Source organism: Perca flavescens, chromosome 22 (genome assembly GCF_004354835.1).
Source record: "Perca flavescens isolate YP-PL-M2 chromosome 22, PFLA_1.0, whole genome shotgun sequence".
In the NCBI taxonomy this organism is placed as follows: Eukaryota; Metazoa; Chordata; class Actinopteri; order Perciformes; family Percidae; genus Perca; species Perca flavescens.
The window spans coordinates 1,821,704-1,847,513 of record NC_041352.1 but is presented as its reverse complement, the minus strand read 5'-3'; the positions used below and the strand labels follow the sequence as shown (position 1 = coordinate 1,847,513).

Here is a 25,810-nt window from a genome sequence, read left to right as displayed (position 1 = left end):
CACATAACATTAAGCTTTAACCTACACCACTATGAGAATAAATTAGACAATAATGAGAAAAATGTTACAAGAACAAAGCTGTGATTTAGGGAAAACATCCTGCCATTGAAAGGATAGAATATTAATAGGCTACTGTCATCAGCATTTCAGTTAGCCTTACCAGTTCCAGAGTCGGCTTGCATTGCTTAACTATCATTAATTAAAGTTATTAGTAACACTTGTGCTTTCCTGCTATGACAAATCAAAATGTCTGCTGTAAAAAGTCTATAAAGTCGAGATTTCTTTAGGAAAAGATGAAAAACATTCAAGCACGCGTAAGCATTGTTTTCATTGGCATTACCTCAGACTGCCAGAGCCAAATTAGCAAGGAATGCTAACATACAGTACATTAACCCTATACATAATCAGCAAGAGCGAGACATTTTGTTTTCTCCTTATAAGTTTTAGCATTTTACGTTTTATTTACATCCAGTTTTGAATGACTTTATGGACGCATTTCTACTGAAAGACTTGTTATTTCACAGTTGACCTTCTGTCACTCATAGTTCAATGCCATTGATGTTGGAGTTGCTGACTCTGTAAAAACTAGGGGTGGTACGGTTCACAAAACCCACGGTTCGGTTCGTATCACGGTTTTAGGGTCACGGTTTTCGATGGTTCTTATTATTTTTCTTTTAATCTTTAACACTCCAGAAATATACTTCAGCATATGATATATAGCTTAATTATCCTTAATGTAGGATACAGTATTAAATAATTATATAGTTATATCATGTAAACATGCAAAAACTGAATTTGACTTGACTTTAAGCACATTATTGGGACCGTCTCTGAGGAAAGCTAGATGAGATTTTGATACAGCAAGAGGGAAGACAGTGATGATTTCAACATGCTTTTCATTTATTTGGCAAAAAAAGGAGAATGTGTATTGCCATCTACAGGAACTTATGTGCCTTTTTAGCACATGAAGATTGAAATATTACAGAATATCAATTGAAATAACTTGCTTTTATCAAACTGCCAAACTTGTGTAGCTCTTACAAAAATGTTATCCTTTAAAAGAAAAAGAGAGGAACTCTTAAAGCTCCGTCTTTTGAATAAGTCAGAATACGTTAAACATAAAAACAGTTTACATTGTTAGTTAATTTCCTATCTTGGCCTGGGCTGGGACACACAGTCATACCATCTGATAAAGTACTTATTGGACTCATCATTGCACTTACAATAACGAACGTAGCTCTCAGGTCCTCCTGTACGTCTCATCTCCGAAAAAACGTTACAGTACATTGATGTTAAAATGTATACAGGTTGGTAGGACGGTCTGAATTGTTTTGCACGGCCTTTCACTGTACGTTTTGTTGGTAACTTGTCCACACCTCTTCTTCCGCGTGAAAGGGAAACACACTGTCATGAGGTCACATACGGGCACGAGGCTACATTGCGCATGCGTCGAATCGTGCGGCACACACACGCTCCGAACTGAGACGAGCGGACTGAGCGGTTCGGATGTTTTTTCATGAACTGTACCACCCCTAGTGAAAACTGTAGTAAAGTAAACTTTTCTCATTCTGTCCACAGGTCGCAAGTTCGTCATCGCCAATGCGAGAGTGGAGAACTGCGCCATCATCTTCTGCAATGACGGCTTCTGCCACATGTGTGGTTACTCACGTGCTGAGATCATGCAGAAGCCATGCACGTGTAACTTCCTCTATGGGCCTGACACCAAGCGACTGGCCATTGCCCAGATGGCGCAAGCCCTGCTGGGATCGGAGGAGAGGAAAGTGGAGATCAACCTTTACCGCAAAGATGGTAGGAAAAAAACTCCAGTGTGTGAGAGTATTTTGAGAGTAGTTTGTGTGGATGTAGGAGAGGGTGTGTGGACCTGTTTTTTGCCTTTTGACTTGTACATGAGATGAATATGGAGATGATCCTTTGGTGTGTAAAGATTGCAAAGTGTCTATATATGTTTGGGAAGGAAAGTGTATGTATTATTTTTAGGGCTGTCAAAATTAACGTGATAATGAGTTAATGCAAATTCCTTTTAAAACGGCACTCGTTTTTTGACGTGATTTTGTTGATTGTGATTTGAGCCTTGGTCTGCTGCTCTGTAGTTTGGGAAATGAGGAAGCAATGAAAGAAACCAAAGTGCTCTGATGTGCTGAAGGTGTTCCTGGAGGCCATCACCTAACACCTAGCATGCCAAGAGGAAGACGGTAACTATGGTGTACGCTCTGAATAGCAGGGCTGTCTCAAATACCACTTGAGATTAAAAACTTGAAAAATATCCCTTTTCAAAGTACATTTAGAACAGATAAAAAATGCAATTAATTTGTGATTCACCTACGTGATTTGTGCAGATCCGATGACAAAAATATTTGAGGGGGTGGAGGGGGTAGTAGGGGGGGTGTCTGGTCCAGCCACAGTTTTATAATGAACCAAAAATATTTTTACATCTCTTGTGTGTTCTGTGCTAATGCTTCCTACGCCACCCCGTATAAACACCAACAAAGAAACCCACGACCCCGCTGTAAGTGTGCACGCTCAAACGCAGACATGCTAGGAGACATGCTAGGAGACATGCTAGGAGACATGCTAGGATACATGCACTGTAAAGTTTACGGCTCAATCTGAGACCTAGACCTTATTATACATCCATGTTCGAGACTTACTGACAACATCGTTTCTGGTAAGAAATGTTCAAACTAACGACTCAGTATCCACTGCAGTTATCCACTAGTCAAGACACACTTTTATCATTATCAATGTACGACAGCAAACAGATAGCTTTTACTGAAGAAGTTCTCATTGATAATTAACGTGATCATTTAGTAATGTTAACTAACGACGTAAGCTGACAGTCTGCTCTCCAGCTTGTCATGACAAACGATGTATAACGTTTGTAATGTTATATCTAGTTAAATTATGTTAAAGGGAAGCTATGCCGATTTTCCACCGGTGTTTGTGTCTTTGCAGTGTGGGATGAACGGAGATTGCTTTCCCCTCATTGCCCTAAATGTTAACTAACTTACATGACAAACCACATAGCGTTAATCTTCTTATCGAAAATATGAGTACTGACAGTGTACTCCAAATGCACCTTGTGCCTTAACCGGCTTTCCTTCAGAATGAGATTTTCATCCTTTGACACCTGCTGTGTACTTTTCAAAGAATGAGTGCTTAAGGTCCTTGTTTGACAAAATTAATATTAAATGTACAGATTGGATACTCTATATGTAATAAGTATTATTAATTTAGCATGCAAATGTATGCTATACAAAAATATGTTTATGGTTAAATCGCTTACAATAATTGAACATTGTTTACAAGAGCACAGATTCTACATAGATCTAGCCTCTTAATTTTGCTGTCAAAGTGCACCAGATTGATACGTTAAACTTTAAAATGTACAAAATGTTATTTCGGGGGACCCTAGATGGTCAGGGGTACGCCATATCCTTCTCACTTTTTTTACCCATGACCTGTTTGCATGCCTGTGTATTCATAGAAATGTAGAGGTGGACTGTACCAAAAAGGGGGGCAGTGTGTGTATACTTTGTGTTTGGAGAAGGAAGTGGTGGACAGCTTCCCTAAGAAAGATTAAGTATATGCCATGTTAGTTGCTGTGTTTGTGTGAATTTGTATTTATTAGGATGGAATGAAAGCGCTTGTGTGTCTATCTGTTTGAGTTTGCTTGTAATGTATTTTCCCGGTATCTGTTTGTGTGGTGCATACAGAACATTTGGCAACCACCAGCTCATGTTTAAGTCTGAGCTGCTGTGTGTGTGTGTGTGTGTGTGTGTGTGTGTGTGTGTGTGTGTGTGTGTGTGTGTGTGTGTGTGTGTGTGTGAGACACCTCACAACTGTTTACTGATAAGTCCATGTTGTATTTGGTTATCTTGCAACTTTTAGTGCCAATTTTGTTGTTGTGATCATGGAAGTGCAGACAATGCAGTGTGGTATTTGTCCTGTCTCCAGATTGTATTTACAAAAGACTACTCTATAACTGTGGATAGATTACAGCTGAGTACGTTAAAAAAACAATTGAATCAACGTCTACTAGGGCTGTTGGAACGAATTCTGTAATAGTAAAAAAAAATCAATACTATTCGACTGCTGAAATTACTATATAAATGTGATTTTTTTTATAAATATGTTGGCTAACGTTAGCTAATCTCCCTCTTCTTGCCTTGGCCTACCCGCATGTGAAAACAAAATGCTTGTCATGAGATAGCGGGAGTGAGAAACACAAGGCATTGGGAGGTCTTAACGGGATGATTCAGACATAGGACCTCATTTCCAAGTTAGCCAGTGTGTTATTTATCAGTGGAGACAGTTTTCAACACTTTCATCCAGTTCTTCCAGTTGATAATTGCTGACAGAAAAGTCATGTAAGCTCAGACTGCTAGCCTGTGTGCTTTCATATACCGGTAATGTTATGTGAGTTATAGCCTGGCAGAGTGGAATTAGTTGGAGCTCACAGCGGCAGGTATATAAACTTGCGTGATTGTCATGTAAACCGGCTTTCTCTGTAGCCTAGGTAATATCACTCCACCGCTACTGTAGCCTATGCTACCAACTACAGGGAACAAAGTATAACTATTGCAATGCAATGCAAGGGTAGTTTTAATTTAACATTATTCTATCAACAGACATTTACATTGATAGTCTGGTGTTATAATTTATTTGCCTTGGGTGTACTGTGGAGTGTGTAAGACTGCTTTTAATGGCAGGCTAGCAGATACTTTTGACTTGCGCTAGCCTAGCACTGGCAAACTCTGCAACTGGAAGGACTGGATGAAAGTGTTGAAAACTGTCTCCACTGATAAATAACACACTGGCTAACTTGGAAATGAGGTCCTATGTCCGGAATTCAGAACCATCCCTTTAAGATAACAGAGCTAACGTTTTGTACCGAGTAACGTTAGTACAGCCAACTTCTTCTTCAGAAGGACAGCACTGTTGTTGCCAACTTGGCCTTTGTTTGTGGTGTGACTGATTCACCTCTAGTCTCTAATCTTTTCAGATTAATTTAAATAAAAAGTTGATGATTGATCATATAATCATTTTCAAAACATTTAAAACTGTTACTGTGTTATTTCTGTTTCAAAAGGCAGCAGTCAATAACACATTAAAATATAGAGTGTTCATGTGATTTCATACATTAGTAGTGAAATTAATTAATGCATAATAATTGTGGTAATCGTGAAACCGTGATTATTCTTCAGACTATAATCGTACCAACAAAATCTATAATGGTTGCATCCCTAGTGGACAGAACGCTGAACAACAACCACATGTTCATAGTGGCATTGACAATGCATAAGCCTGAGTAGTGTAGTACATATTAATAATATATGCATAAAATATGCATTTGAGCATTAAATCTTTGAATATTATTTTTAAAAAAAGAAAGAAATTTGAATGGTATTATAGAGGAAGATTGACAACTCTAACGTCTACACATTGGATAAAAGTCATGTCAAAGTTAAAAACACAACAGCAGTTTTGTAGAATTTTATGAAATAGTAGCGATTTCAATAGACCTGACCCAAATCAACCTTTATGGTAGAATGTACTTTAGTGGAAAGTAAATGGGGGAAGCCCTTGGATAATTCTGTGACATGGCAGGAGCGTATACATGTCTACACACATGCCAACTGGACCAGGACCAGTTAACAGGACGGCAGTCACGATAGACGGCTTACATGGGGATAAAGAGCTGCCATGGTAATAAAGTCAGCAACTCCCTGGGCTATGGCCAAAGCATCTGCTGGACATTTTCCACCTGTAGACAGAGAGAGAGAGAGAGAGAGAGAGAGAGAGAGAGAGGAGGAAAGGGCTTGGAACAAACTGTGCGGAAAAAAGAGGGCAAGATGACTAGGCAGGATAAGTGAGGAAAAAAACAGTGGGTGAGAGGTGGGAGAATGAGAGAGTGAGAGAGAGATAGAAACAGTGACTATCAGAAAGTGTGTTTCTTACGTAATCTGAAAGTGCTGTTCGTTGTGAGAGAAAGCAATTAAAAGAGAGAGGGAGAAATAGAGAGATGGCGCCAGCTGTCTCCTCTCTAGTGATACTTCTAAGCGGTGATTTGCCAATTCAACCCTCCCCTCTGCACATTTCACTTTCCACTGTTTATACTGTAGATATGGACACACACACACACACACACACACACACACACACACACACACACACACACACACACACATATACAAAAGTACCTCCTAAAAAGCTACAGCCCTGTATATAGAAATACAGAGGGGTTGTCATTTCTGTCCCACTGGCTATGTTAACGAGAGTCCACCATGCTAACAACACATACTGTAGTTAAAGGCTTTGGTAGCTATAACATTTCATGCCTGCAACGGTCTTGTTTTAGTGCGGGCTTGTAGCCATAATATGCTGTTGGCATATGCAGTGCAGTAGCTTGAATGTGCCCCCATTTTAGCTGAAAGAGAAATGAACATATTAACAAAAAATGTCCAGCACTGTAGTTTTATAGTTTTAGGAAGGAAATGATTCATGTAAGGACCATTCTAAAATCAAAAACTAATCTGATCTGATCATTGTAGCATAGAAAATGCATTTTGACAAGTCATTTTATCAGGACCTTTAAAGGAATATAGTACGTAAAAATTTAAACTTCCAACAACTAAAGTAAAGAAGCAACACAGGTGCTTTTGTTTATTATTAATATTCTAGCATTGTCTGTTGTGACAGGAATTTTAGTTCCTGGCCTCTCCAACTTCCATTCTAACACTGTCTCCTTAAGTCCCTCTGCCAAATTTGTGCTTGTGTGTTGTTCATAAATGGGCCTAGTTTGCAGAACATGGCTTACCATGTTCCACTCAGGGGTGATGTGATGTAAGCAGCTTTCGGTAGCTCTGGATGTCCATCCATCAGTCGTGAGTGCTACAGCAGATGCCTTAGACAAGTCGCGGACAACGGCAGTTTTTGCTTGTTCATAAAGGGCTGGTGTGACTTTCTGGCTGAAATGTACGCAAGAAGGAATTTCATACACCTTCACCATGTGTTTAAAACCTGTGTTTTCAACAACTTAATATAGTCGTAGATCCGCTGCTATAAAAACACCAATGTCATTTGTTATTGCTTTGGCCCGATCTGAATTACCAGCAATAGTCTGTTTAAATGATGAGGGGAGCTGCGTTTGCGCTACGCTTGTTCTTTTCCTTGTAGCAGTGTAATCACATTCGCGTGGTGCCGTTTTATGTGAGTTAGCAAGTTTGATGTGTCGCCAGAAACATACCAGATCACTAATGAGCAATGTCGGCACACTACTTTCGTCGTATGCATTTGTTTTTGTCCGTTGTTGTATTTCACCAGGAAACCGTCGTGTTCCCAAACAGGAGACCTTAATGATAAGGGAGGGTCTTCAACCTCTGGCTTGACGCTAGCCAACGCGAGGCTTGGCTGGTATAAGCTTACTGTGTGTAAGCATTCAAAGTGCAGGGCGGAGGCTAAACAAACTTTTGGTCTGCCACTTAATATGTTTGTGTGGGAACTCGGAATTGAAGCAAGTTCCACACACAAAACAAGCCTAATCATTTCTGTTAAAGGGATACACCACCGTTTGTTGAAATAGGGCTTATCACGGTCTCCCCTAGCTGTAGATAGGTGGGCCAACGCATGCGTTGTTTTAGTCCGGTGCAACACCGGCAGCGCCGCTGCTAGTTAGCTTAGCGTAGTGAATGGAATCCTATGTTGCCGGTTAGCATGTTGTGAGTAAAAGTGAGCCAACAAAAGACAAAAAACAACCTAATTACTTGCACTGAGACAAAAAATGCGTTGGCCCACCTACCTACGGCCAGGGTATACCGTGATAAGCCCTATTCCAACAAACGGTGGCGTATTCCTTATTCTGTGTACAGTTCCGAAAGTCCTGTACTGAAACGGTCCGGTACGAGTACATGTATCGTTACACTCCTAATAAAAACTCAATTGATAAAGTTTAAATTCAGTGTTAAGACTATAGTGTTTTCCATTTTCTTACTGGCATTTATAGGCTTTATGTGTAGTGCACAAGTATTTGCTTAGTTTTTTATGTTTATTAGCATATGTATCACTCCATTAGCAGATTCCTTGTAATGCAGACTCTATCGCGCACGAAAGCATTGAGGTGTCAATCAAGTTAGCTATGGAGTGCAGTTAAACTTAGAATTAAAGTGATGGTTGTTGTGTTACAGCAAATAGGAGAATAATTCGGTGTAAACGGAGGCTTGCACTGGTTTAAAAAATGTACTATTTAATGTCCATTAAAAAATCCTCCAGTATTGTGTCTTCTACATACTGACATACGCTGTAAGGACGTCATGAGTGCTGCTGAGACGATTGAAGAGTGTTAAAAGCTGTTATCTAGTGTGGCAATGCGACTGAGCTCAGCTGGCAATACATGAGAGTATATAAACAAACACACACACACTGCCCCTACGCACCAGGAATATCCTTCTCTATGAATGGGGAGTTGTGTTGTTACGTTGCCATGGAGTTTTTAGAGAGGCCCTCATCATGTTGTTACAGTAACCAAGAGGCACTCTTATGATTAAATGGAAAAATGTCTGTTTCGGCTCTCCTCTTCCACTGGACGAATCTGTTTCTAGGTTTATACTAGGACTGCACAATTTGATGAAGAAGTGTTTCCCACACATAGACTAATGTGTGGCGGTGCGCCTCACTATCAACACCGGCCGCCGCCGACCACATTAAACGCTATTTAAAACATGTTCTTCTGCATTTCCTTTCCCTGCTCTGTCACTTGTGTCTCGCTCTCACACACACACACACACACACACACACACACACACACACACACACACACAGCCCCTCCCACTGTGCGGTGTTTGGTGTTTTTAGCCCCCAACCTCGCCTTCCAGGCAGCGCGGCAATGCTTATGTTTAAGGCAGGTTTAAGGTTTTAGGTGAGGTTAAGCTGCCTGTAAGGCGATGTTGGAGGCTTAAAACACCATCGAGCCCACCGTGCACACAGCCTGTCTCCAACTCTCCATCAAGGAGAGAAGACGGCTGGTGAAATTCACAAGTTCATGAAAGGTTGGTATCTATCTCGTGAACACCTTTACACAATCACTGACCCGACTCTTAGAAAACAAGCGATTGCGCCTGCTTTAGAAAGATAACTAGTCGTCGTTTGCCGTAAAATGCAGTTGTCGAGGTCAAAACACTATATAGCAGTTGTGAATCAAATAAACGTATTATAAATAATGTTATGTCATTTTTTACTCTTACACTGGATGTTTGCTGCTCTAATCCAGATGAGTATTGAAAAGTATTTTCCGCGACTGAAAAAGGCACGTATTTAGGATGAGGACCAGCCTGAACCGAGGTATCAGTCTGAAACAGAGCTCAACAGTCCCACCAGATTAGTTAGGCATTAAAGTAGGAAAGGAGGACAGCATCCAACAGCGTGTCCTCAGTTTTTGATACTTGATTGTTACGAAAATAAAATACAGATACCGATACCAATACCGTGACTTTGATGCCGGTTCCTAAACGATACTTTTTCGATACATTACACATAACAAATCTTTTTATTTATGTTTCAGCTCCTACTATGTGAGCCTCTGTGTAACGTAGAGAGTAACATTGCAATTTTGAGTAAATTAATGATTGAATGAATTAATTTGATTAATTGTGCAGCCCTGGTTTATACTGTAGTCTAGTGCCTGTAACTAGGGATATATTGTAGCTTGTGAGTAAAGGATTTGAAGCTGCTATTGCAGATAATGTCTATCTATTGAAACAATACAATCTGGTGCCCACTGGCATTGGTTTACATTGGACTTGGACTTTTTTCTATCTTTGTGCTGACCAAAAGCTTTTTTGTCACTAAAACAATCGTAATTAATTTGTACTCAATTAAAGATAGTGAATAAATAAATAAATATTTCCAGTAAGGGTGTTAGTTATCTATGTGTGTGGGCAGGTGTTACCCTGGTGACTCCTCCTTCTCAGTCATAGTCACACACACTCAAGCACACAGAGACAGAAACACAGGTCCTAGGTAACTCCAGTGGGCCACCTCTAAGCCATCAGAGAGCCGCTGATCGAATGTCGTGGACAAGCCTCATCCATAATGCACACACGGAGGAAACACTATGCCACCTCCTCTTACCCCCTATGCCTCCTTCCTCCCCTCCCTTGCTTCTCCCTCCTCTTGCAAAGGCAAAGAGAGAAAAAATAGAACAACCTCTCCCTTGATCTAGAAAAGCAACCTATGCAATGAGTGTACAAGCGTGTGTGTTTTACTTGGAATGGTGGGACTGAGTAGCCATGACCTAAACATACATGCATACAGAGAACGCAAGCACATGCCTGAGCACATTACACACACACACACACACACACACACACACACACACACACACACACACACACACACACACAGGCTTCATCTGAGCCCATTTATCTAGTGCCAAGCTTAGGCATGAGCCTTCACGAAGATGGATCTTCCTTCTCGCTCTCACGCTCAATTGTCTGACTCCAATTGCTCACCAGCTTAATCAATCATGCTCTCCAGGTAAACTGTGATAGGAAGAATACACTGAGCATGTAGAGGCTTTGGTGTAGAATGGTCTGCTGCCCCAGTTGGGTATTACCTGTAAGTCTTAAAATCCCCTTAGTGACTGAATGTCACAACTACGTTAGCTTTCGGTTCACCGGGAAATATGATGGTGACTAGAGGAAAGGGGGAAGGGGGAAACAAGAGCACAGCTTTCTTTTGAAAAAGGAGAAAACATGGGAAAAGGGAGTGAATAAACCAGCAATCTGTTTTAACTGGATAGATATTCCCCTTTTTTCTTTCTTTTTCTTGCACACTGCACCCTCCTGTCTGTCTCTAAATCTCAAACTCACTCTCTCCCCTCTCAGTTCTTATCCTTCTCTTCTCAGTCTGATTGTGTCTCACTGTTTCTGTCTCTCTTCCTTCTTTCCTCTTGGCTCTAGTTGCTTAGCTTCACTATCTCCAGCTTCCCCTCCCTTCTGTTTCATTGACACTCAGTGTCTTTAATTTTCTCACGACCTTTGTCTTTCTGTCTCTCTCTGCCCTGCCACCAGGGAAGAGAGAAGATTGCTCGTCATCAGTCTGTAACACTGTCACAGAGTGGGTTCTAATAAAGGTTGTCTGTATCAGGGGCCTATGAAGACAGCCATTATCAGCTAGATCAATTCAAGGATGTCACTGCTGTCAGTATTGAGCTGCTGGAGCAAGTCTTAATCCTGTTTCAAGAGATGACTGTTTGATAGTTCTCTTCAGAGTTAAGAGAGGTGACACAAATCCTTTGAATACAGAAGGTTCCATGTATTTTATGTTTTATGTTTATGATTAGGCAATTTTGTCAAACCGTGCTCTTTAAGTCCCCAGAGTAAAATGTTTGCTAAATTCTTAAAAAATGTATTTCTCCGCTCAAACCAAAGTATCTCTTATCTTTAGCCTAGGGCTGGACAATATGACCTAAAATCATGATTAATTGAACATTTTACCTCGATTACGATTAATGAAAGATCATTGTTGTTTCGGTTTTTGGCCTCATAGTTCAATTACAAGGTTTGTACTGTACATATCCTCAACTATAACAAAAGAGTGCTTATCATATCTTTGTGATTTTAATATTTTGAACATTTGAAATCCAAATCTAATCTTATGGATTAAGACACATCTGAATGTTTAATGTGTTTTAATGTAAAAAGCAAGTTTCCTAAATAATAAGTATAAAATAAATAACGTAATTGTTTTGCAAACAAAATAAATTATTTTAAATATTGCCATGTCAAAAATAGAAAATAACCAGCATATCTTCCAAACAAAATACTTTTTTAATTTCACACAGGAAACAGGTGTTTGTGTCTTGGAAGTGCTACTTCTTTTGTCAGCTGTCACAAAATTTGATTGAAATGAGCTTTCGATTTCGACAATTTAAATCAATAGCAGGATCGGTAATTCCCACGGTATCTTTTCTCTCTCCACCACCACCTACTTACGCAGGGTTATGTTAGCTTACCAGTAGCCTGCAGCTGCTCTTTTCAAGAGGTGTGGCAACATTTTGCCTTCCTGGTGAGTGAGTTATATAAACAACCCATGAAGGTAAAGCATGTGGGCTGGACGGGTCTCCATAATGCCTTCCATGGACTGCTTTAAACTAATGGTGCATTCAGTTTCACCTTGTAAACTCAGAGAAACTCAAACTCTTGTACCCTTCTGCCTTTTAGTGGCTCTTATTGTTGCATTGCCGTCCCTGTTTAAAAAATGTTAATATCAAAAAGGTTGGTTATGTTACTTACTTACTTGTGATGATAAACTCAGGAGGAGAGTTTCAACCTAATTTGAAAGCGATAAGGATTCGATCACAGTGACGGTAGCTTCAGTCTCTTGCTTACCTGGGATCCTCCGAAGCTACTGTGTCAGAGCTTCCTCACGAAAGCAAAGATTTGGTTCATATTCATAATAATTGGAATACACTGATAATAAATAAGCCAAATCTATATTAACCTATTTGATCACATAATTTAATGAAATTTGTGTGGCTTTCAGAAAGTGCTTTTTTTTACACTCTTTACCTCTTTGTTGTAGCTATAACGACTGAAACTAACGACTAAATGCAATGTTTTTGTTATCTTAACTTTATAATAATCAGCTGTATCCCTCTTTTTGGTAGCATTCAAATTAGTGTCTGCTTGCACCTCATACATGACAAGCCCAGTCGATTTCCTGAACAGCTGCTCTGTATGAATGTCAAAATACGTCCTGCAATGGCTTTGGAGAAACAGTAAATCACTAATGCAGAGTAGTTGCACTTTACTATAATTGTAGGATCTATGGTTTTGGAAATGACATGAATACTATTTGGCTTTAATCACAGGTTTTACTTTTACTACTCTCAAGAAGTGTCTGTGCCATAAAATGTCCCTTTATGCCCTGAATTAAATTATAGAACCTTCTGGTTACAGGTGGCCTGTTGCACAGGCATAACAACACTGCATTAAAACACTGACTAGCAGTTGTCTGCCATAAAAGCTTGAAATCCTGAGGAAAAATAAGCATTTGTTTTTCCAGCCTGTGTGACCGTGAACTGATAACGCCCCCAGGGACTATGAAAAGACTGTCTCGAGTGTGCTGTGGGTCTTGAGGACTAGCAGATGTCAATCAGAGAATGTGAGTGTCCTAACTGCATGGTGCTGTGATAATACTGGTAGCCCAGAGGAGCACGCTGTCCTGTGCGACTGAAGGGACTCTTGATTGCCTAGCAGCAGTAGCTAAGCAAAACACTTAGAGACCTGCAGCCTCTCTGGAGAGGTTAGCACTCTAAAACCGATGACTGCCGTTAATGAGCCCACTTCCAGCTAAGAACGCATAACCAGCGCTTACACACGCAAACGCAACTAATGCTGTCCGCTGTCGCCCACACTACTGAAGTTGCATTAGGTTTTTGAACTGATGGGAGAGGCATCGAATTTCAAAACAGAGATGGAGAGGTTTTTGTTTTGTTTCAGCAAAAATGAACACGATAATGACATGAACTTGCACTTTGGTACGTGGTGTAACAGGATAGAGGACAGGGGAGATGGGAAGGAAAGATAGAGAGAAAGAAAGAAAGAAAGAAAGAGAAGGTGACAAATAGGAAGATCGATTCAGATCAACAGCATCACCAGTACATGATATGCACCTTAAAACACTACGTATTACCATGTGATATAAAACCTTCACTACGAGTTCACTGGGACTTGGGCGTGTGAGTTAAATAACACTCTGTATTAGATCACAAAACACCAAATTGAGGAGCATCATGATCAAATTACACATCACCCCAATTCTTCTCTTTTTTGGAGTCTTTGTGGGTATGTGTGTTTTTCTGTAAGTGTGCATTTCTCTTCTTTTGTGTGACACCAAAATAAGGAGTCATGACATGTCAAAGTGCGATAGTGCTGCGTTGTGTCTGCCTCATTAGTCACCTAATGAGCTGTACTAGGCTGCTCTGCACGCTCATATACAAATATATACACACAGTAAACAGCCAAAGACTCAGTAGAACCATAGCTCCATCTAAATCAATGTGGGCATTTAAAATAACACTATAACACCATGCTCTAAAGTGAAGTAATGCTTTGTGTGTGTGTGTGTGTGTGTGTGTGTGTGTGTGTGTGTGTGTGTGTGTGTGTAGAAAAAGAGTTGGCCAGGCTGGGATCTGCCTTATCTATAACAAGAAACTGTCTGCCTTTTTCTTTTCCTCCCGAGTACACATCACTGACCCTATTCAGTTGAGGCTGCAAATTTAATTCAATTTAAGATGTCAATTTAATCTTGCCCTCGGAAGTGGCTTATTTAGATATACTGGTAATCTTGTTATAATGGGAATTTTGCAGATGCAAAACTCTCAATTAGTTTGGAGTTCCAGCTTCTAAAATTCAACGATGTTCTGGTTGCCGGTCTAGGCCTTTGGTTACATGCTGACTGTGCGGACCCAGGCCATTCCCAAGCCCTTTAACGATATGTGTGAACTAATGTTGGGCCAGAGTGAATTGCTTTTGGTGTGCTATAATCTACAAGTCACTAATCACAGCAATGACTTCCTAATAGATGTGTTTTATAATTATTTTGTCACTCAAGTCTGACTCAAACCAGAGCTGTGATATGAGAAATCTGGCCGAGCTGACCTGAGTTGGTGTTAAATGTCAAGCTCTAATACATGCTAAGTTAACCATAGTCCTTTTCACTGTGTGCTTGTTGCATATGAAAAAAACATCAAGTAGTGTGCCTAACACATCATATTTTGTGCACATGACGAAGTTTGGGATTTATTTATTTTTTTAAACGTAGTATCGATTTGGGTATCGACATTCCTTTTCAGATCTGTGTTTTTTTCAATGCATTTGTAGATACAAATCTGTGTTCACACAGATTTGTATCTACAACAAGGCATACAGTACTTGTGTGTGTGTTTTCATTAGTGTATGTGTGTACATGTAGGTTATGTGTCTTTAAACATGTGTGTCTGTATGTTGCTCATATACTGTAATTAGAAAGCATTGATCTTGATGGCATATTGATTTACTAAAAGAGAGAGCTGATAGACACTACTCAATGGACAATTTATCATCTACCAGCATGGAGGCCCCGAGTCTTACACACACATGCACACACACACACACACACACACACACACACACACACACACACACACAGTTGTTAACGTTTCACCTTTAATCAGAGCACTCACAGAAGAACGTGGCAGAGCCTTAATGAATTTCATTGATTTAAAAAACCTTATCAACCACGAAAAGTAAGCAGGCAAGAAACAGAACTAAGGAACATGTTCTGTTTTTCTGTCTATCTCCTTCTGTCCCTTTGAGTACTGCACACACAACAGCGCCACACCTACACATGCACCCGTCTCCAGTTCTTTATTGTTTTTGTTTGATTCATTCAACTTTAAATACTTAATTGCCTTTTATTGATATCCTTGTATGTGTGTCTTTATTCTTTGCATCTGCAGTGACCCACTTGAAATAAAGTTAATCTTATCTAATAAATCATGCATGTCATAAAACAATATTTTTGAAATCACTTTGAACATGGTAGTCGCTAATACATTCCTGTCGAAGATTTATAAACAAGATACAATCCTAATTTGTGATGTTAGAAATCAGAAATCATTTAGTCTCCTTGTCACTGGCACATACTGTACCTACACACAGACCAGAAATTGCGGTTAGAAACGGACAGCAAGCCAGACACCATAAATGCCAGACAGCGTGACAGATGGCTCTTGTGATACTGTGTTAATAGGTGCTGTGAGTCTGCCTCCTCCCTTACGGTCTTGTTAGCCTATGCAGGACTCGTCCATCTTGCTGCTGTTCCATATCTGTGTCACAGTGGAAGCCTGTTATCCACCAATGGATCCAAGCAAGCCATAAAAGATTTTTTTCAACTACAATTATGTTTTCTTACTGTACATGTATTGACAGTTACAGATATCCTATATACAATATCTCAGATACTGATACAGATACTGATCTGGTGCCTGCTGACCTGAATACAGAAACCTGCCTGTGTGTCCTGATATCAGATTAAAACTGCAAAGGTGCAATAACCTTATATAACATTTAACAACACTTAACTCTGCTCATTGTGCAAAAGCATTGTTTGCTTATGTACGTTCTTGTGCTACATCATGGCCATGGAAAATATTTAGTTTGTAGTTAAAGCTTTGTTTATTATTCTTTTGGAAATTTCTTTTGTGTCTGTGGCAGACAAAGAACAAGTGACACAACTATCATATCACAAGGATTTGTTTAACACTGGAACCGTCGGGCTTTTAATGGGCACTATAACCACCAAATAGGGTGACCAGACATCCCGAAAAATTTGGGACAGTCCCAAAATCCAAGCAGTTGTACCGAATCCTGCCCTAATTGTCCCGTAAATTAGAGCAAAGTCTCAAGTGCAGACTCTCGAGTAGTTAACATTAAAGACTGTTCATGGTGATTGAGTCGTCCTGCAGCCAGCTCCCATCGGCTGCTCATTGGCTGAAAGAAATTTTTGAGGATTTATTTTTAGAAAAAAATACTTTCACGCTGCCACCCAACAGTCTGATGCACTGGGACAAAAATTTGGCCCTGGACTTTGGGATGGAGCGACCATTTAAGAGAGCGCATGAAGAGCGCACCTAGAACATGTTTTGGTATGGTAATAATAATACTACATAATGTAATACAGATGTAAAACAGTAACGACTAATACAGCATTTGTGGTATAAAGAGGATCTGATGTTGCTAAAGACTTTCAGGATGTTTTGCACACCTGCCTCCTCAGTTTGCATTAAGTCAAAACAAGCCCTGACTAAGCAAGTACAATAAGTACCAGTTAACTGCAAACAACTGCTAACCTCTGTACCAAAAACATGTCAATTACATACAAAAACAATAACAGACAAAATAACTCATATACATACAATAAATTAAATTAAATGATAGGCCTATATTAATGAATTGAGGAGTTTAGGAATTCATTGTTATGATAGCAAATGGAATGCATTAACTATTCCCTCTTAAACCTGCTTTGATCTAATGCACACATATTATTGCCAAACATGGCTGATAGTGCAACTATCATGTCTCGGCTGCTGGGTCCTGGTCCTGCCTCATCAGTGCTGGCACTGACAGTGGTCCTTGGCCTTTCCACTTTGGAAAAGGCACATTTTACCTTTTTTTTCTTTTTAACCTCAAGTGACCTGGCCGAGTGTCAGGCTGAGCCATTCAGATTTAACAAAACATGGAGCAGTCCAAGTTAGGAGGGGCCATTTGGCCGCTCCCACCATCCCCCCTGGCTGAGGGACGTACTGTCACCCATTATAATACGTCCATGATTGTAACTGACATCTGGAATTGAAATATGACCACCAGCCGGTTTGGCTTGCGATGGACTCATCTAAAAGAGCACTCATCAAGAGTGATAGACACACAGAGCTGTTTTAGAGACAGTAATAAGGTGAATAGGTAGAGTGGGTCCATTCTTATAGCTTTATTACTTATTAGCCTGCATGGCACCAGTTCATCAGGGCCTGTCAGTCAGCCCCCACTGCGCAGAGCCCTAATATCTGTTAGATGTGTTTCATTCTTCTCCATGGTGCAAACACTCCAATGGCCTAGCTTTCTCAGTTGTTATCGCTTCTTCACGCTGCCGAATGCAGAGAGAAAATTACATTGGGGCAGAATAAGAATGGCAAATAGAGTAATATGTCATATTAAATTTATAATATGTAGGGTTTTCCTAAAAAAACATGTATAGACTAATACAAAAGTAATCCCTCTCAGTCATCGGCCACTAGAAGTGTGTGGTGGTGTCTGTATCCTCAGAGCCCCTGCCCTCTGCCTGGATTTTCTCTTTTCTTATTTTGCTATGTTCGGGACGTTTATGGGCGTCAGTAATGAGGGGACAATAACAGCTTGCAGGTTGTGCAGCCCATTCCCAACCACCGCTTTGCCCCTCAGCGCCTCATATCGACGCACAAGTTTAACTGACACAGACACACAGAAACAGACAGGATGTAGCTCTGCCTTCACTCATAATCTGACAATGTGGCACTTTCCCATGGAGGTGTGTGTGTTTATTTATGCAACCGAACAAAATGAAAATATAGTTTTATTTCTGAAACAATCTGAAAATATAGTGTTATTTCTCTCATTCTTTGCTTTGCTGCTGCTCTCTCTCTGTCTCTCTCATATATGATAAGATATGCAGTGTGAATGCTTTCTGGTGTATATATTAAGAATTTGAAGAGTGCATTCCTTTGTGCATTATTTCCATTTGTATGTGCAAACAGGCACGTGTGTTTACACTTATAAATGTGTGTTTATGTGCGTCTAAAGCTATATGGAAAGTATTGAGTGTTTAAAGTAGATGTGATTCCTTTACCAGTGAACTGTAACAGAGATGTTTCTCAGTGAGTGTACTCGGTGATCTCCTGCTGACTGAGGAAATGGCTTTGTGTGTACTTGTGTGGCTAAACAAATGCTCATCCTGAAATTGGACTGCATTGCCAGATGCCTATGTCATTGTGTATTTGATACCCCATTGATTGTGTGTGTGTGTGTTTGTTGGTGTGGCTGACAAACCACTGGCGGATGTAAAGCAGAGACCTGGATTCACAGGCCAAGGATTCCCCTCTGCCTCTCTCCCTCTATCTGTCTGTCTTATGTGGATTTCTCATTGTCACATTGATAGTTATACAAACGCACACAAAAGAGGGAAAGGAGATGTATATACTCGTCTGCGTGCATGCAGACCTGCTTAGATCATATTGCGTGTGTTGCATCCCTCTGAAACTGTTGAAAGATCAAAGCAGCACTAGCTTCGCTTATGTTTTAATTCATGTAACTAACGACAATAGATTTAGTCCCCCAAAGGCTGAGGGACCTGTCCTTACAAAGACTGCATCCAGAATGTCTCAGCTTTGTACTTTTTCAGGCTGTGGACATCATTTTAGTGTTTTTGTTTGTTTGTTTGTTTGTTTGGAGCTCTTCAGTGCACCAAAAATGTTCTTCTTGTGAGCAAACATTTCTGCAAAGGCCAAAAGTAGTTCATGACCTTTGTTTCCTATAACTGCACATAAATTAAGAAAAAAAAATACAGAATATATATATATATATTTTTTTCTGTATATATATATATATATATATATATATATATGCTGTATGTATATATATGCTGTATGTATGTGATTCATAATGTATTTACAGCTCCCATTCAAACAGCTTACAAGCGATAGCTTATATATCGATAGCGATATTTATAGCTAGACCTACTGTAGTGTTATACAATGGCTAAAATCTAAATTCTAAAATGAAATAGGCATCCATTTCTGGTCTTCTACTCAGTATCTTTTACAATATGGAAAATACATATCTAGCATATTCACAATATATAAATATTCATATGTATGTTTACCAGATCATGTAACTTTAACTTTTCCTCAGTTATGGGGTAAATTCCTAGCAATGGGAGGAGGCCCTGCCAAACACCACAGCTTGTATGTGCCGTACAGAGAAACACAGCAGTGTGTGGGTTTGACTAACCAATCTGTCCCCATGGCGTTTACTCTTAAGTGTAAAATCGATGGCACTGATCAAAGTAGCATTCATCTGCACCACTCTCATTTGTCGCTCGCCATTATTCTTCATAGTGAATGCTAATGCATTAAACGTTTTCTCTTTCTCTCTTTGTTGTTTCGCACTAATGGTTCTTGCTGCAAACAGTACATGTCCATTAGTATTATGGGACTTGCGTATTAGTTTCATTTAAATTAAAATTAGTCATTCTAATCGTCATTCCGCAGTGGCACAGCCCAAGGAAATAGTCTGAAACATTAGCTCGGCACTGTCACTCATTCCCTCTTTCTTTTGGTTTGAACAGAAACAACGCCTAACCATCCTTCCCCTCATCACTCACTTACTCTCTCCAGGGTACCCACGGGATCTTAAAATTATTAAAAAAGCATTACATTTAATATTCTACAGATAAGGTCTTAAAAGTATTGAATTTCTTCTTTACATTTCGTTTACAAAACGGTCAAGGCCACAGATACAGTATTAGGGGACCACTAAGGTCTATATAAAAGAGACTTCAGATACAGTATTAGAGGACCACTAAGGCCTATATAAAAGAGACTTCAGATACAGTATTAGGGGACCACTAAGGCCTATATAAAAGAGACTTCAGATACAGCATTAGGGGACCACTAAGGTCTATATAAAAGAGACTTCAGATACAGTATTAGGGGACCACTAAGGTCTATATAAAAGAGACTTCAGATACAGTATTAGGGGACCACTAAGGTCTATATAAAAGAGACTTCAGATACAGTATTAGGGGACCACTAAGGTCTATATAAAAGAGACTTCAGATACAGTATTAGGGGACCACTAAGGTCTATATAAAAGAGACTTCAGATACAGTATTAGGGGACCACTAAGGTCTATATAAAAGAGACTTCAGATACAGTATTAGGGGACCACTAAGGTCTATATAAAAGAGACTTCAGATACAGTATTAGGGGACCACTAAGGTCTATATAAAAGAGACTTCAGATACAGTATTAGGGGACCATAAGGTCTATATAAAAGAGACTTCAGATACAGTATTAGAGGACCACTAAGGTCTATATAAAAGAGACTTCAGATACAGTATTAGAGGACCACTAAGGTCTATATAAAAGAGACTTCCAATACAGTATTAGAGGACCACTAAGGTCTATATAAAAGAGACTTCAGATACAGTATTAGGGGACCACTAAGGCCTATATAAAAGAGACTTCAGATACAGTGTTAGGGGACCACTAAGGTCTATATAAAAGAGACTTCAGATACAGTATTAGAGGACCACTAAGGTCTATATAAAAGAGACTTCAGATACAGTATTAGAGGACCACTAAGGTCTATATAAAAGAGACTTCCAATACAGTATTAGAGGACCACTAAGGCCTATATAAAAGAGACTTCAGATACAGTATTAGGGGACCACTAAGGTCTATATAAAAGAGACTTCCAATACAGTATTAGAGGACCACTAAGGTCTATATAAAAGAGACTTCAGATACAGTATTAGGGGACCACTAAGGCCTATATAAAAGAGACTTCAGATACAGTATTAGGGGACCACTAAGGCCTATATAAAAGAGACTTCAGATACAGTATTAGGGGACCACTAAGGCCTATATAAAAGAGACTTCAGATACAGTATTAGGGGACCACTAAGGCCTATATAAAAGCATCCAAAAAGCAGAATGTCATAGGACCTTTAAGTAACAGTGAGTCATGGCAATGCCGGTAAAGCGGTTGCAAGTGTGGTTACACTTTTCAAAAATTGACTCTGACGCCGTTCACTGCCCATATAAACAACTGACGAAAAACCATGACAGACATCTTTAAACTGAAGAAATAATAATAATAATAATACTACTAATAATAATAATAATAATAATAATAATAATAATAATAGTAGGACGAAAGCTTTTAAAACTAAATTTCCCCACTTTTCAATAAAGCATTGGCTTGTCTTGTGTTATCGACACCGATTAAGAGGAACTATTTAGTCTTTATGCCCAACAGTTCCATTTAAGGGAATTCTTACTGTTACAACATGATACTTCATACAGTAGTTGTGGCAGCAATGTGGGAAAGATGTTTTCTTTCAGCACGACAATGCCCCTGTGCACAAGGACAGCCACATAAATAAATGACTTTCCCAGTTTGATGTGGAACTAAACAAAGTTAACTTAACTGACCTGCAAAGAGCCCTGACCTCAACCCCATACAACACCTGTGATATGAACAGGAACACTGACTGGGTCAGACCTTATCACCAACATCATTGGACCACCTCACTAATGCTCTTATGTCTGAATGGGAACAAATCTTTATAGCCAGGTTTAAAAAACAAAAAGTCTCAAATTGGAGAATCCTGGGGTTACCCTGTCTCTCACTCTGTCACTTTCTTGCTTTCTTACTGGGTCTCATGTATTTTTGCAGGCTTGCTCACTCACATATTTGTATATTTCTTTCATTTGGACAGCAATACATTAAACGCAACAAAACATTTTTATAGAACGGGATACAATATTACCTAGGCAACTTCTCTGGTACTGTGAAGATTGTATGCTCTTCAGTTGTCTCTTATTTGTTTTTAAAGATTATTATTTTGGGCTTTTCTGCCTTTAATTTGACAGGACAGCTATGTAAGAAAGGGGAGACACATGCAGGAAATCATCACAGGCCAGATTCGAACCCTAGACCTCTGCGTCGAGGCATAAACCTCTCAGTATATGTGGGCCTGCTCTACCCACTGAGCCAACCCGGCCAAAAGTTCTCTTTTTTTAATCTGCTTTCCCTTATCCTCTGTTCTCTCCCTGTCTCCCTGTCCCCTCATCTTTCCTTATACCCCCATAGCCTCTTTTTGCTTGCATCCTCTGACATAAAACTCTTTTGGCATCTATCTCCGTTCCTCCAAGACAGGAATTCTTCCACTCATCTTGTAATGTTTATTGTGGGGTGGGACAAGAAAGTCTGACATCCAGCATCGACCCAGCCATCTGGAATGTTCAGAAAACTGAAAGTTAAAGAAGCCCCTGTCTCCTGTTATAGAACTACAGGACAGGCAGTAAACCCTCCTTGTAACTATTTTCAGAGAACCTGAGAGATCACCACAGCACTGGGTGAGCAGAGTTTTCAAGCCAGTATGTTCATGGCTTCCACATCGAGCAGTGTATCGGTCTGCCCACTCACCAGGGCATCTCATGCTGTTTCCCCAGATTCTTTTTTATAGTTTTCTTCAGCAAAGACATTTCATAAAATGTTTTTTGCACCTGCAGGTGTAGGAGTACCTGCAGTATTCATCTCTTGAAAGCCATTACACAAATGTCACTTTTATTACAGGTGTGTCGCATTACAGCAAGTAAGTGGGTGCTGTTGTTTGACATAATTAGAGTTGTTAAAGGTGATGGGTACCACTGAAAAAAAACAGATTCCTTTTCAATTTAACTAGCAATCAGAAGAGGAAAAAAAGATATTTGACTTTTGCGTTTGGCTTCTGCTGCATGTGAAAAAGCAATTTTTGGATTCTGTTTTGTGGAACGTTCTTAGTGCTGGATAGCAGCAGTCATGTATTGTATTCCCACTGCAGCTTTTTCCACAAAAATGCACAAGGCCTTGGCTTTCTCCAATTTAGTTGCATTGAGAAAAACCAAAAAGCTGCTGCGTGTGGTGAGAGGTGCAACAGACTTCACACTTTCAACTTCCTGTTTATCATCTATACATTTCCTCCTAGCTCACTGTTGATGTTTTTGAACTTGTGAATGCATGTGTAAACAGGAGGTGCAATGGTGATCCATTTTTTCTTATGGAAAAAGAATAAAAACATTTGATCAAAAAAGAAGTGTCTGTTCAAAGGGGCCTTTGAACATCTAGGTTTGGGGAGTTCAAAGTTTATGCTGACCATGGAGCACAGGCTCTGTTCCCTCTGAAGTTCTGAAGAGATGAATACAGTTTTAGATGCATCTGCTTCTGTATTTTACCGTTATCAGCAGATACTAGAGCTCTGGAGTATTCAAAATAGATCTTTTTTTCAGATAGATGATGCTTCACACTCTGTTATGTCTTTTATATTTGTTATTCACTCTGCTTGGACTAATACATTTTGATTTAAAAGAAAAATGAAGTTGAGCACAGAGTGGCAGAGAGGTTATAATGTCACTTATGATACAGCTTTCAAGATTTGTCATTGGAGGCTTTAGTTTTAGAGTATTACTATAAGTAAATAAATCAAATTGTAAATATCTTTTACAAGAATGCATGCTAACTATTCCCTAGAACGTTTCTGCATCATATCAGTTCACTGTATCATTTCTCATGGTCTGTTATTCCCAATGTATGTGTGGTGCTGCTTGAGTTGATGGCAACAATTTTTGCATAACCAGTAGAAATGCTCTTTTTTTGCATCAGATTAATTGGAATAAGCAGCAGAAAAACAAATCAGCAGAAAGAAATACCTTACGTTGTTGGCTGGTGTTGCTCTGAACCCCACTGAGAGCCAGAGCCTTATTTTTTGCAAAGTTGATTGATGTTGACATATTATTGCGATAGTCTGTTAGGGCGATGTTTAATAACCCAACACAACTAATGATATTGAACAAGTACGGTGTTGTTATGCTTCAGCAACTTTAATTTTGTATGTATTCTTGAGTATTTATGTTTGTGTCTGTGTGTACCTGCCTTTCCATGTGTGTGCGTGTACCTGCCTCTCCATGTGTGTGTGTGTGTGTGTGTGTGTGTGTGTGTGTTTGTTTGTTTCTGTGTATGTATTAATAACTCCATTTCATTTTCATCTGCTAAATTGCCATGTTTGAATACACAACGTTTTCGAATTGACAGTGACAGTATTACTCAGCCAGTGTGTTTCCCACAATAGACTGTTAAATATTAGGTCGGGAAGATACTCGGAGCACACAGAACCATGACAAAAACAACTGTCGATGATGATGAAATAGGGACTGTTTCTTCCACTCTTGCTTAGTCTTTGAATACCAAGCCAATCCCATTTAATGTTGTTGCCGTGATATTTATTTGAGCACTTAAGAGGCAGGGGAAGGGTAAATGGCACTTGCACCCCCAAGTTATTGGGTAGTATGTCTTTTTCCAATGCTATTAGGAGTTAATGTAGCGGTATTCAGCGAGCAGAGGGAGGGAATGGAAAGAGTGCTTGATGGACAGAGTACAGGATAATGGAAAGGAAGAGGGAAAGAAAAAGCATTACTACTTAGCTGTGGTGAAAATTTACAAAATATAGACAGCTGCAGTACTTTTTTAGTTTTCATTTTTAGGCCTTTATTCGACAGGACAGCTGAAGACATGAAAGGGTAGAGAGAGGGGGAATGACATGCAGGTTGGAGTCAAATCTGAGGCCACTGCATTCAGGAGTAAACCTATATATGGGCAGCTGCTCTACCAAGTGAGCTATCCGGGGACCCAGTACATTTAATTTTGTTATACACAATTTGAGATCAAATGAGATATAATAAAAATAAGAAACAAACAATCTGGCATCCCATGGCATTGCATATACACACGTAATACACAAACTTAATTTTATCCAGTTGGCTTCTCATTAAATTATATTTTATTCATCTGTCTGTAATTTAAAGATAAATGGAAGTGGAGAATTTGAAGGACAGCTAGTGGGGTGTCATTCATTACTCGTCACTGAAGCAGCTACAGAATTGTACGTGTACTATGAGTGGCAGATAAAACATGTACGAATCACATAAATAGACATGCATTGCAATTATTATGCAATAACCTACAATCTATGTAGCAAATCTAGAAAAGAAATAATGCTTTGGCTACTAATCTCAATACTTTTTTAATCAATCATATTATCATTGCCATGATTATTTCTATTACCATTTACATGAACAGGACCATTGCTAATGCTATTAGCATATATACCGTATGTGGATAACACCACATCATCATCATCGTAGTCTCTATATCGTAGTGGATATATCTATCCACGGCATTCCACTTCTGGGATTGCTTCGGTGCTGCCGGAATTACCGCCATATCACACTGTATTTTCCCGGATGTCCGTCACCTTCCTCTTTCTTTGTGTTGGCGTTCTAACCTCCGGTGGATTTGTGAGGACTATGGTTAACTGCTCCTCAGATCTCTGCAGGGTAAATCCAGACAGCTAGCTAGACCATCTGTCCAATCTGAGTTTTCTCTCGCACGACTAA

At 39.6% G+C, this 25,810-nt stretch overlaps 1 protein-coding gene across 1 annotated transcript in view; it reads left to right on the top strand.

Annotated features, from left to right (window-relative positions):
- Positions 1–25,810, top strand: part of kcnh2b (potassium voltage-gated channel, subfamily H (eag-related), member 2b) — a 321,502-nt gene that overhangs the window by 33,903 nt on the left and 261,789 nt on the right. The window contains exon 2 of the mRNA XM_028568846.1: positions 1,579–1,809. Coding sequence (XP_028424647.1) covers positions 1,579–1,809 — 231 coding nt within the window. The remainder of the gene's footprint in view (positions 1–1,578; positions 1,810–25,810) is intronic.